Source organism: Toxorhynchites rutilus, chromosome 2 (genome assembly GCF_029784135.1).
Source record: "Toxorhynchites rutilus septentrionalis strain SRP chromosome 2, ASM2978413v1, whole genome shotgun sequence".
Classification (NCBI taxonomy): Eukaryota; Metazoa; Arthropoda; class Insecta; order Diptera; family Culicidae; genus Toxorhynchites; species Toxorhynchites rutilus.
In genome coordinates, this window is record NC_073745.1 from 113505120 (window position 1) to 113519664 (window position 14545).

The 14545-nt window shown below is 35.1% G+C and overlaps 1 protein-coding gene across 2 annotated transcripts; it reads left to right on the plus strand.

Moving 5' to 3' along the window:
• On the plus strand, positions 1–1020 carry LOC129764408 (uncharacterized). 2 transcript variants are annotated; one of them, XM_055763458.1, is made up of 3 exons: positions 1–278; positions 341–485; positions 552–1020. In XM_055763458.1, the coding sequence occupies exons 1-3, from the start codon at positions 156–158 to the stop codon at positions 974–976; spliced, it is 693 nt and encodes a 230-aa protein (XP_055619433.1). In that variant the 5' UTR covers positions 1–155; the 3' UTR covers positions 977–1020. The 2 variants fall into 2 exon arrangements, with proteins under 2 accessions (XP_055619433.1, XP_055619434.1); XM_055763459.1 differs by having other exon boundaries at positions 555–1020.
• The last annotated feature ends 13525 nt before the right edge of the window (positions 1021–14545 follow it).

Genomic DNA, 14545 nt, shown 5'->3' on the forward strand with positions numbered 1-14545 from the left:
ACAAAATGTCCGAAATATGATGTTGTCCGAAATATGATTCAGAACGGTAATTGCAAGAAGTAGGCCTCGCGTAAATTTTTCTCGCATTTGTCATTTGGGAAGCAACAGCAGCGGAACGCAGTATATTTTTAGCGTATTTTTTTCCATTCTGCGTAATGAATCGGAAGAGGCCAACCTGGACTGTAACGGAGGAAGATGGTGATCAGATGTGTATTCTATACAAAGGCAAACAATTCAGAATGCCCCGCTCGGAATACACTAGAAAGCTAACAGCGGAGGTATTTTATTGTAATGTACAATTTTTTTTCATGAGTAATCATTTTCTATATTGGGCTCCCAGGATCATAAGCCAGTTGGTTTAGCGAGTGATATTCCGGAAAAGGTGCGTGCGGAATACTCATTCGGCAGTAGTTACTTGAGATGCCACAAAACTGACCCCACGGAAACCAAACAAATCGAAACGAAATTTTTCAACAAGTTTATGGGTGAGTTAAAGAGATCCCTTGGGAAACCGCCAAGGTCCGCTGAACTAACTCCTAATTACACCCTAGAAGACGACTCGAACAGTATGGAAACGGTGGTCGAGAGAAATCTTCCAATGTTGAGTTCCTCCGATTGCGCCAACACTCAGGAACCGAAGTTGAAAATCACCGTCTCATCTGCTGAGAGTGTAAACTCTCGAAAATCCCAAGAAACTGTTGAAACGCTGTCCGAGCTGAAGGGTAGACTGGTTAGCATTATCGATAAAACCATTTATCAGCTGGAATCGCAGCAGGACTTAGCGGAGAGAGAATCCAGGGATAGCGGTCCGATGTATCCTGGCGGGGATGGTTCAAGTGTCGCACATCGGGTGCAGAACTTTCAGCTTCTAAAGACTGATTCGTTTACACAAACTAAACGAGAAGTCAGATTGAAGTTGTTTACCGAAATTGAAACGATCGTGATGCGACTGAAGGATATGGAAAAGTTGAACTAAATGATTTTTGGTGGTTTTATTTTATAGTAAAATTATCAAGTTTATTTTTGAATGGTCAATAGAACGATTGTGTCACATTAACCCGAGAGACAGTTACCCGAACGACAATTATCTGAAAACCCCTAAAAAACCCCACCCTAATTCCAATCACCCAAATGTAACAAATACCTGAATGCGACATGTAGGGGCACCGCGGGTAATACGGACAGTGGGGGTAAAATGGACAGGTGGTTGATTTGACACCCTATGGCAATGAATACTAATCAAAAGTAGAACAGGGAAACAAAAACAGAAAATCATACATGATTCCGCGTGTGTATGCAATTTTAGTTGCTTCGATATTAAGCATTGGTTTAATATCAAAATTCAATTTAATATCAAATTCAATTCGTTTAATATCAAATTCAATTCGTTGATGGTTATATTTCTGTTTGTGAGTTAACAGAGAAGCGATATTAGGTATGTACGGAAAAGTAAATCTATTTTTGAGTGGAAAAATTAAATTATTGAAATAATTGTACTGATGGGGTAAAACGGATAGTTGCCAGTGGGAGTGAGATGAACTGTGAAAAGTCTGTTTAGTCTATTCTTAAGGGATGCCCTGTGTCTATAAAAGGAAATTAAATCGACAAATGTGGACTACTCAGAAGCTAACTGGAATCAAAAGCAAAATAGTTGAGGGTCTGTCCGTTTATACTGCTGAAATGCACGATCTCACTTCTAGGTGGATTTATTCGATTTTTTCATCATTTAACGGAAAATCGTGATGAGTTCAGACTTTGGTTGAATAAAATTATTCCTCTCGCGATCGATAAACCTCTACGCTTCATATATTACAAACCTGTCCATATTACCCCCACTATATGTCCACATTACCCGCATCGAAAAAAAAGTTGTACTTTTCGGTCTGTTTTAATTTCAATAAAACACATTGAAAAACACTTTTTTGTAAAATATTTGACCAATTAGGTAGAAAAACAGTATATTGAATTGCAAGAAACTGTAGCAATGTTTTGGCAAACATGAGTTTCCAAAGATATAATTGAAGTTCTTCTCAACATGTCCGTTTTACCCCCACCTCCCCTACCCAAATGGAACATCTACCCAAATGTACTTTTCACAGCTATGTGCCCAGTGTATGAAATTTAATACGCAAAAATGTCCGTTTTTGAAAAACTGTTTTTGATGAAACTAAAGTGTTAAGCGCATTTTAAATGATACCACATGACAATTTAAGAGTGTTTTTTTGTGTCAGTGTCATTTTATCTGTCATTTTTGTTGTTTTGTTGTTTATTGAAGCTTGTAAAGTTCGAGTTTAATGGAGTCGCGAAAGTAAACATAAATTTATCAAAGTTTTACCTCTTAAAGGATTCTAAATTGCTCAAATCTGTGACGCAACACTACTAGACGAGTGTAAAAAATTATATCTAGCAAAAAATCCGAAGAAAATTATGAAACCGCAAAAAAATCTATGTTCACTTTTGAGCGTATGAAATTTCATACGCTGTGCAACTACGGTATATTTTTTTCTCAATAGGATATATATCAGCTTCCCGATAATCCGGAGGAGCTGTACAATTATCTGATTGATTTGGACGAAGACGCTTTCGAAAATCAAGTGTCAACAAATGATATTGACTTTGTCATCGTGCCCCAAGCGGTGGAGACAGCGATGTGGATGCTGGAGATAGTGACTCGGAGAACGGCTCTTCCGGTTTTGGCAAACAAGTGAACATCGAGAGCAACATTGAACGAGGCCAATCACAAGAATGCTCCTCGGGCAGCAGCAAGAAGTGGAGAGCCAGACAAAAATGACCTTAAATTCGGATGAGTGACATAAATCCAGCAAGGATCGAGTTCATACAGATCAAGCCTAAACACTCGAAGTAATCGGAAGTTAGGTTTGACAGAATAAATCATTTCATTAATACGAATCCAATTGGTACCCAACGAAGGTGTGCGTATTGCAAACGATGTACGACGTATATTTGCTTGATGCGTGATGTGGGTTTGCACCCTTCGGAGTGCTTTTTCCGGTACCATACTCAGTGATACTAAATCCGATACACTGCCGATCTACGCATAACTGTACTATGTTCTATGCAATCCCTATGAACCGTGGGACAATTAGACGTAGAACGGCAGTACACGAAAGTGCTAATAAACCATGAAAATGGTTGTTGAAGTTGAATTTTATGAAATTGAACCGTTTTGTTCGATATTCAAATGATTTCCATTTTTGATACTGTATCGGCTCAGTGTATAAAATTTCATAGTCAGATATCTCAACTTCCAAAGAACTCCAAACCAAAATAGTTTCCGAGCATCGATAAGCAACAAAACCACCTACCATTTCACAAAATACATTGAACAATGATCTAAGACCGCTAGGCCGCTAGAAGTAGCGAGTTTTCCAAAATTTTCCGACAAAACCACTTACATTTCACTAGCGAAATTTTACACGGCCTAACTCCTGTTTACTGACCGGTTCTATTTTGTTGTTTGTTATAACAGACAGCGAAGCGATTTCTGCAGCTGTAGGGTGACTCGAAATTCGGCATAGAAATCTCAACTAAATACTACTAATAAAAATGACGCAAGTACAGTAAATTTTTTTTTTACGTGACTGATGCGTGTACACAAAAAAAATCAAGTTAATCAAAAATTGCGTAACTTCGAGAGAATCGCGCAAAAAAAGATTGGCCCATAACCGGCCCGCGCTCGTCACAACCACACTCGCACACCCTCGCGCGCAAAATAAAATCACACAAAAAAAATCGCGTAAAAAAGAATCCAGTGTAATACCTATATGTAGAGACGTCGGTTAATCGTTCGAATAATTCAAATAATCGAATATCTGCAATTTTAATCGAGTATCGAGTTTTGTATCGAATAATGATAAATCAAAATATGAATACATCGAATAATTATCACAGTAATCGCGATTAATGAAAAAAGGGACCATTTTTTCAAAAAGTACAGTGAAAAATTTGTTTAGCCGTTATGGTGTTTTGACGAAATACATTGAATATGCTAAATCATTCACGGTTGAAGCAAAAAAATAATCCCCTGGTGGTGGAGGAGACGGGGAAGAGAAGTTCAGCGTCTGCAGGAGTAAAAGGCGGGATTGAAGGAGCTGGTCCAAGTTCTCATACTAAAGTGGTAGTTTTCAAATTTAGAGAGCCATGGAAAATCTACCATATTTGTGGTCAATGATTCTATGAATATACTTCTTTTAAACTAGCAGTTATAGGGAGAAAGCAGAAATTTTCAAACAAATCTGCTGTTTCAACAACATTCGAAGATCAGGTAATTTTGAACAGAAAAAGGGTAGGTTATATCTATGATATAACCGCAAGGTTGACGTGAGACTACCGTTTTTCTTAGCAAGCATTTGTATTGTATTGATTAACTAATCGATTAAATAAAACAATTCTCGAATTCAATTAAATTCAACATATTTGCTTTGTAAGAAAAAAGTTTGAACAGTTCCCATGTAAGATCAATCCATGTATTGTAATAGATTATGTTCTTCGTTACAAGTAAATATGATTATGTTTGATATTATGCCTAGGACTACCTAAATATGTGAACGGTAGAATTGTTAAACTATTATTGTATTTTACATTTTACATTCCCTTTGAAATTATTGCATCTTTCATGTTTACGTAGTTCTCGAACCGCGAAAGTTCATTCGCCTCTAGTATCTGAAATGACGATTTTCGAAAGCTTCACAGTTTAGAAGTACGTTTTAGGGAAACATATTCCGGTCTGCGCAAAGACAAGCGAGTACAAAAGTACTCGCAGCTTGCATATATTCGCAATGCGAATTCCACCAGGCATCTTTGTTTTGAAATCCATCTTAGGGAAACATAGTCGGTGGGAACAAAAACATGTCTGTAGCGCTATCCCACATTAATAAAAGTTTGACCCTCTTCCTGTTGACCGATTGATCTGAAATTCGGAACACACCTTTATTTCTGCAGGCACTATAAAATTACGTATGGCGGATGGCGGTCGCTACAAAATAGCGGATCACATATTTTCTCAGAACTTCATCAATATGGGTATCAAATGAAAGGGCTTGATTAGTAGAACTTATTTATTTATGAAAAATGCAAATCCAAAATGGCCGCCACCACAAAATGGCGCCATATATATTTTATTTTTTCAAAATCATATCAATATGGGTATCAAATGAAAGGGCTTGACTAGTAGAATACAGTTATTTGTGAAAAATGCTAATCGAAAATGGAGGCCGCTACAAAAAGGCGGTTTACATATTTTCTCAGAACCCCATCAATATGGGTATCAAATAAAAGGGGTTGATTAGTAGAACTTATTTATTTATAAAAAAATTCAAATCTAAAATGGCTGCCACCACAAAATGGGGCAGTATATTTATATTTTTAAAAACCTCATCAATACGAGTATCAAATGAAAGGGCGCGACTAGTAGAACATAGTTATTCATTAAAAAATCAAATCCAAAATGACCACCACTACAAAACGGTGAAACGGTGATTTTTTTTTCAATACCCCATCAATATGGGTATCAAATGAAAGTGCTATTAGAACGTAGTAGATCATGAAAAATCCAAATCCAAGATCCCCACAGTCCCCAAATAACCAATTTCTTTTTTTAAATGGTTTCTTTCAGCTTGACCTGCTTGTATGAATATTTGAATGTCTGTGGTACCATGGTACCATGTATTTTGCAATCCCCTCAATGTAGGTATTAAATGAAATCATTTGACTAATAGAACACAGTACATCATAAAAATATTCCGAGGAAAATTAGGTAAGAAAAAAAATGAAAAAAAGTTGAATGGTTTTATTATAGCGAAATATGCTAATGATACAAATAATGTACTAAAAACTAGAAAATAAAATTAAAAAAAAATTTTTTTAAGATAAACGGTTTCTTTGTGATTAAATATAATAATAACACAGATAATGTACTCAAAGCTAGAAAAAAATCAGGCGAGTAGCAGTTAGCAGTTATCATACCCCTTCCTTGAAAAATCAAGAACATTGATGAGACTAAATAAAATCGAGGGGCACGTGGGATTTGCATTATCCTCATTTAATAGTTTCATCATATGCCTTTCCTTAGATTGACAGTTGCACCATGACGAAGTGGCACCGTATTTGTAATTTTTCTCACGTGCAAATGTCGCAAAAAGACATTTCAATCGTCGTGCGAGTGTCCCGGTGGACCGTGAAAAGGGTCTTAGACTGATATAAGAAAGAACAACTATCACTGCCATCAAAAGCAAGATTTGGGCGAATACCGTGCGTTCAATGAGAAAAATTGCGAAAAAACACTAGATCAGCGACTTTAGGACACGGAAGATCGTAAAGGAAGATTGTGGGGTGAAATCGAGGGCACGGAAAAATACATACATGATTACCAACCACATCCAGGAGCTACGAGTCGTCTAGGAGAGGCAATCTGGCGTAGTGGTAACATCCGTACCTCTCACGATGAAGGTCACGAATAGTGTTGTCACATGTACAGATTTATCTGGAAATGTACAGATTTTTTCGTTGTTTTTGGTACAGATTCTGTAAGGTGATAACAGATTTTCGTCATGAAGTACAGATTGGTACAGATTTTGTTCCGAGTGGGGAATTTCATACTTTTGTTTTGCTCAGTGTTATTACTTGAAAACACTAAATGCATTCTTCGGTATGCTGCCATTCCATGCAAATCCGATATGGTGGTTCTCAGATTTTTGTGAAAATTGGTAGTTTTGTTCCTTCTCGCAAAATATTAGACCCGTATTTCGATTTTTTTTTCAATGAGGTGCCCATCTCTATTTCAGGGTGGCCCAATAATCGTTTTTTCTACTTTTTTACAAAAATGACGGAAAAACTTGGAACCATCGCCCAATAGGGTGCGCTTACATGTCACAGTATGCCACGAAAACATTCAAGCATGAAGGTGGGAACATTATGGTGTAGGGGTGCTTCTCCTGGTACGGGATTGGCCTCCTGTACTGGGTGGATAAGATCATGTATTAGTACCTCTACGCCCAAATGTTATGAATGTTATATTGCCACACGCCGAGTGGGAGATGCCCATGAAATGGCAGTTCATGCAGGATAATGATCCGAAGCACACCGCCTAGACCAGTAGTTTTCAACCTTTTTTGTTCCATACCCCTTTTACGAAAATTAATCCTAGTGCTTCCCCCCTATTAGAATTTTGAAAGAAAGTTAGTAGCAGTAAAATAATGAAAGAATACAAACGGTTTTAAAGTTATATTCACAACAAATATGGTTTTGTTCTTGTATCTGATTACAAAAAAAAGTTTATAAAATCGGTATGGCATCTGCGCCATTTCCGCCAAAATCGTAATTCTTGAGAACGTTGTCAAAAAGCACACCTCATGTCATTTTCGATATCTACTCTGTTACGGTGTTATGTTTCCATCAGCAGCATTCACATACACATCCAGATTTACATAAATACTACACACAAGACACCGACACTCGTAACGCAAAATCCGCATATCAGGATAAAAATCGATGTGTAGATCGCTAAGTTTGTTCTGAAATTTATCCGAAACTTTCGTCACTGCTAGTCAGAAGGGATTTCAACCCATGCCCAAACTTTTTTTTTATAATATAATCTTGTTCTTTGATATAAGGAAAATATGTATCAAGTTTAACTTGCTGTAAAAAATTATGACAAATGCTGTACAATTTCCATTTCAATGGTCTTCTGTACTGTTTCGTCGTCTGTTCCATCATCATTCACTGATAAAAGTCTTTCAAACATTGTGAAGTTGTTCAATTTAACATTAAATTTCAGACTTGGAAATTTTTGCCGATAATCGCAAATTTTAGCGTATTCAAGCGTATAGCGTAGTTCCTTACAGAATTCCTCCCCTTTAATGACCAAATTCCCCACTAGGATGGATTGAAGCACAGGATTGAATTAGTTCATCGTATATATGGTTTATCGGAATTAAGGCCCATCGAAGAATACTGGGCTATTACGAACCAGGCACAATGGAAGCATCCCACAAGGTCAAAGCTGAGGAAGACATGAAAAAAAGGTTTCCATGAAGAAGAAGCTGCAGCCAGATTTTGTATAGCACCTTATGAGTGGAGTTAAACGTAGGGTTCGAGCATACGGTCATGGTATTGAAGTTGAATAAAATAAATATGCCAAAAGCTTACTAATGGGTTATATTTTATTGTCTGAAAGTTTTTGAAAAGGATCGGTCATGTAGATATTTTTGACGTAGGACTACGACTTTAATTTCTATATAGGGGGGTCACTATACGAAACATGTAACGTTTATTAAGAGTTTTCAAATGCATATTACGCAAAATCATTCGTACGATATATGTTATAATATATACCATTAGACGGCAAATTTATCCAGCATTTTTTTCGCCTTAGACATCAACAGTGGAAATAATAAAACAAGTGAGCAATTTAACAAATGAAAAAGGGATGTTTTGCGAGCGGATGCGAAGGTAAATCATGTATTATGCATTCTTTCTTCCAACTTCGTTCCCATGAATGTTGCATGTAACACAAAATTGCGTGCAATAATTCGTTCTATCTAACCAGGGTACGTTTATGGAAAAATAGTCTGGACTGACTAGTGCATCAATAGTAGTGAGGCTGTGACGAGTTAGCTTTGCAAGTATCATGGGACGGTAATATAAATTTGTTTAAATTAGTTTATTTCTATTGCATTTTAGCTCAATGTATATATTTATTCATTGCAGCGTAAATATAATCCAATAAGGTTTTCTTTCTTATCAAAACCTAGGGGAAATTGTGGTTACTGGATGAGTAGGCATGAACTAAATCTCCAGGGAACAATCGAAAATGTTTAATGGATTTTAACAAAGTCTTAATTTGAATGGAGCGTAAACTTTAACATGATCTCCCTCCCCTGAAAATCTACGCAGTTCATGAATATCCCCTTGTATGTATGTGACTCGTACTTATGTTGATAACATGTATAATTTCACAGTAAAATAAAAAAAAAGTGGAGTAGGTACATTTGATTTATTTGTACATTTGTTTTATGTAATCAGTAAGTTTATTTATTTTAATTACAGCAAGAACTTCTTCATTTTTCTTTGTTTGGTGGATAGTGGAGATGAAACTGGCTTTGCCAACCGTTTCACGCTTCCTGGATTTTTTTTCTCTTTGAGGTTTCTATTCAACGTTTTGATTCTAATGTAGGTTCGGTGTCGTATATAATGTAGAATAAGTTTGGGTGGAATTTCTGGATATTTTTCCGTAAGAGATTTGCTTAAATCTCTGCAGACATTTGAACGGCTTGAAATGGCTGCACCATGAAATTTTTTGAAGCAAGATTCTAGAGCTTTAGCTTGTTTCATCCATAAATCGGATGGCTGAGTCAATCCACCCAGTGACAGATGCTGAACGTAGGATACAGGGAACGCGTAATCGTGATCTAACAGAGACTCGATTCCAGGAAGAGTATAAGTGAAGATTCCCAAATGAGGAAACTCTTCCTTATATTTCCGAACCATAGCTCCCATGAGATATTCAAATCCGTCCGTTTCGGTATCAAAATTCATGTCTTCTTTAGAATTTTCTGCAAGTGCATCATCAACATCTGCGTTATGCATTGATATATGCCTTGCTGTGTCGTCTTGATATTTGACATCTTTTACAAGATTGCGTAGTACTTCTATGATGACAAATTTTTCGTCACACCGGTCAATGGTATTCTGCCCTAAAGATATCGGGGTGAGATTCTTCCCCAACATAATTACGCGCAAACGGTGTAAGGCATTTAATGGCGTAGGATGATCATTTGCCCCACCACGGGCGCGAATCATTGCAAATAACCCTTCGAGTGCATCTTGGTTTAGCTTTGCTGTCATGATGAATTTAATATCAAAACGGTCCTGCATGTCCTTGAACAATGCTTTTAAGGATATAATGGACATCATAATCGCTCTCTGGAATACCTAAAAAGATATACAACAATATTTTGGGATAATTTCTTCTACAATAGACGAACTTCATTCTAACTCGACTGGTCGTAGGCAGTACCATCTCAGATAGCAGTGAAACGTAGGTGTAAACACATAGGTCTTTTAAGCAATTTTGCATACTCAAAATATTCAAAAAGAAATTAGACTACTTTTTGAAAAGAGTCAAATTTTTTGCTTTATTTTTTACAAAAAAATATAAGTCAAAAGCTATAGTACCTACAAAATTCTGGTCAAAGGAGGAAATGGAGGAAATTATTTGAATTTTCTTAAAATAATACCCTAATTATTATAGTTTTTGAGTTATATGAGACCCATGTGTTCACACCCACAACGTTTCACTGCTATCTTAGATTGAGCTGCCAACTTTTGAGACGAGTTGGCATGCAATCCGTTAATATTTTTAACCCCCCTGTACTCGCGTGCAAAATCATAACACGTACACTCGCGCACGGTGTCACAGACCGAAAATTGAATTTCTCTGCAATGTTGCCATTGTGTATTTTTCAGGCTTTATTGGCTTTTATTTTAAGAAGAGGGTATGATTGAATGAAAAAACTCCAAAAAATATGTTTTCTTCGTTCTGTATTGTTCTTCGTATGTTCTAATAGTCATCTAATTCAGCCTCCTTTAAAGTCGAGTATTTTTTTATACTCCAACACAAATAACGAAATTCGAATTTTTCACTGTTATTAATTAAAAGTATGCAACTGAATATAATTCATGGAAGTATAAAGAACTATAAAATAACATTCAAACGTATTAATCGATTGTGGTTTCATTGGAGTAAGAATCAGAACATAGCATAACTGCATGCTCGAAACAAACATATTTTTTACATTTCATGCAGTTGTTGCGTGTTTTTCGGATCTTTTATCGAAGAGAAGAATGTATAACGACCTTCTAGATAATTACCAGATGATAAAGGTTCTGGAATATAAAGTTTGCAAATTTCTAATATTTTTTGTCTCTGTTTTCTTGGTAAACTAAGAATTAATGCCTTTTTTTAGTTGGGACATAAAAAGATGATATAAAAGAACTTCCTTTTTTTCTTGTTTTCTTGTCGATATTGTCCATTATAGAAAAAATATCCCCGGAACTGTAACTGTTAAAAATTACCATAAGCTACCGATTAGTTTATAGTTCACTGTTTACAATTCTTCCACAAGTGAAATTCTTTCACAAGTGTTTGTATATGTATGACCGTTATATTCAGCGAATAACTAAACGAAAGTCAAACATTTATATTTTGCTTTTGAATGTATGAATCTAAAGACGAATATATCGACGAATAGTTAATATATGGATCCGTTCAATCCAGTTACAAAAGGGACTGAAATCAAATAAGAATATTCCGGCAATGATCTTATGCATTATATTCAAAAAATATTCCACGCCACTAACAATAATTTATACATTTCATTCAACAATATTCTAGAATGTGAAAAAGGCACTTGTCCAAAAAAGTTACTCCTATACTCGCGTCGGTGTGTCAGACCGAAAGTGTTAAAAAAGTGGCACACGTCCCCTTTGTACCAACCTAGGTAGTGCGGACTGAATCAAAACGGCTGTCAAGAAAGATCCAATTGAAATGTCAAAAGAGATCCAACGATCAGGAGTGTTATTTTTCTTATGATAATCAACACTATGAATAAGGTATTGTTGTCAAGGGCAAAAATAAGTAAAATTATAAAATGAACGAACTACATTTTTCCGTCAATTGTTTAATTAACCATTGCATCTCTGAAAGAGCATCTCAGCCTTTCACTGAGCAACGCATTTTTAATGTCCCCTCTCTTTGTCATAACGTTTTTCCGAACGTAATAAAAACAAACAAAGTCAGAGTCACGTAAATGTTTACTTCTGCGATTTGGAAATATTCGATAAAAAGTGGAAGGAAGAACTGCCAGATGATTTTTAAAAAAAGTCTGTAAAAACATGTGAATGTCTGTTAAAAATGTGGAAAAGTCTGTAAAAGTGTGCAGATCTATATAAATGTCTTTTAACGTTAATTTTCACATATTCATTAATACTTTGTACATCACGATGCACGTAAGATTGTATTCTGTATATATATAGCCATTCCATGCCAAACTAATATAGTGGTTCTCAGATCTTCGTCAAAAGTGGTAATTTTGTTCTTTATCGCAAAACATTAAACTCGTATTTTTTTTTTAATTTGTCATTAGGGTGCCCATTTCCATTTTAGGGTGATCCCAAAAATAATTTTTTCCACTTTTTCCCAAAATGACTTTTTTCAAAAATTTATAACTTTCGAACCACTCAACCGATTTAGATGATCGACATATCAAATTTAAGCCAATGAGCTTTAATTGAGAAATATTTACCTTGCATATAATATGGATCCTATTTTTAATATGGATTGAAAGCTGAGAATTTTTTAAATAAAATATCTCGATATCAGAGATGCTATTTTTTTCGTTTTTGAAATATGATTTTTCAAAACTAATCGATGGTTCGAAAAACAAATTTTCCCCATTTTTCCCACTACAAAAGTTATAACTTTCGAACTATTGGACCGATTCATATCATCGACATATCAAATTTAAGCTTACGAATTATTTTTCTTTGAAAAAATATTACTTTTGCGAAAAAATTGAATTTTGTTTTTGTAATTATTGATTGAGTTATTTTTTCATAGTTTTCTCGGTTAAAGATAGGAGCGCTATATATTTTAATTTTTTTTTTTTTTGGAAAGGTGAGGATTATTTATCTAACATATCTCGATATCAGAGATGCTATAATTATCGTTTTTAAGTTAGAATTTTGTAAATTTAACATGTTTTAAGTCTTCGATCAATATTCATATGTGACTAAACTAGACCTATGCTACTAGAATCCAATCTTCCCGCAATTGTGAATTTTGCTTATTGGCTTCAATTTAATATATCGATCATCTAAATAGGTTCAGTAGTTCAAATGTTATGATTTTTTGCAGAAAGTTATTTTTTGACAAATGGGGAAAAATGATTTTTTTAAAAACCATATCTAAAAAACGAAAAAATAGCAACCCTGATATCGAGATATGTTGTGTAAAAAATCCTCAGCTTTCAAGAAAAAATATAAAAAAATATAGCGCCCTCTAGTCCAAAGTCATAAAAAAATTAAAAACGACTACAATCAATAATTACTAAAATATGATTATTTTTTTCGCAAGTTAAATATTTTTTAATAAAAGGCTAGGTCAATTTTATATGTCGATCATCTAAATCGATTCAGTGATTCAAAAGTTATTAATTTTCATTTGTCATTTTTGGGAAAAAGTGGAAAAAAATGATTTTTTGGACCACTTAATAACTTATGTGCTGTATGTGTGTTTAAATGTTCCAACGATCTACACATACATACATACACATACATACGCGTTGTTAATTTTTATTAAAAACAGTATTTCTCCGTTGATATATTGGACATCCACCAAGGCTTGCGGTCTTGTCGTTGATGAAATTTATAAAAAAATGCAGTGTATATTTTCCATCCGCCATGCAAGGCTATACAAGTTATAGATCACCACACGGCCATGAACCATGTCTGTCGTAACAATATCGATCAGTAACCCATATTTCGTCATAAGCAGACCCGAAAGCAAATGTAAGTTGTTGAAAATAGAATGAAAATTTTTATTCGATGTTGTTTAAATACTTAGAAGACATAGTCCTGGCCCTAACTTAACTATTTTTCAATAAATCTCCTTGCATTTCAGCAAAACAATCTTATCTAGAACAGAAAATAATTATCAGAGACAATTTTCGTTCAAAATTTTGCCTTACCTGCAGAGAATGCAATTTTTCATTAATTGTGAATAACCGTATCCTCTCTTTCGTCTGCAATGTTGTCAAGGCAAAAGTACTTATGTGTATGAGTTCCAAACTTCATACACACCAGATGGGCCAACCAGAAGGACTGCCGGGCCGCAGGTTGAGTATCGCTGGTCTAACGTCATGTGTATTGATATATACTAAATATAATAACTTTTCTGTATCAAAACTATGGAAAAATGTCATATGGTGAGTCAAATATTTTTGATGTGATGAATAGATGTGATGAATGTTTTACAGATATGTCTGTAAATTTACAAACATATTTGTAAATCTGGCATCTCTGGTGGTCTGAGAATTTATTGCAAGAAATCGCTTGAAAACATGCATGAATTTGCTTGAGAATGAAGTGGATTGAGTCCGCACCACTTAGGTACCAACACATGAGATACGCTAAACGATGACGAACGACGAATAACGAAGCTAGAGAGAATCGCAAAGTCGTAGTGTGGATATTTTCTGAGAAATGAACGAATTATTGATTTCTCGGTCTGACAGACCAATGCGCGAGTATAGGAGTGTTGAAAATGGTTTAAGGTTTGTGCGTTTCATAAAAATACGGCAATTTATTAAGCAATCTTTGGGAAACCACTTGAAGAAAATCTTACAAAACTACTTTAAACAGTTGTTTAATATCTAAACGTTACGTAGGATGAGACTTAGATCCTTATGAAATATTCTATTTGATTTTCAAAGAAATATCTCACCTACCTGTATGCTCTGTTTTTCCT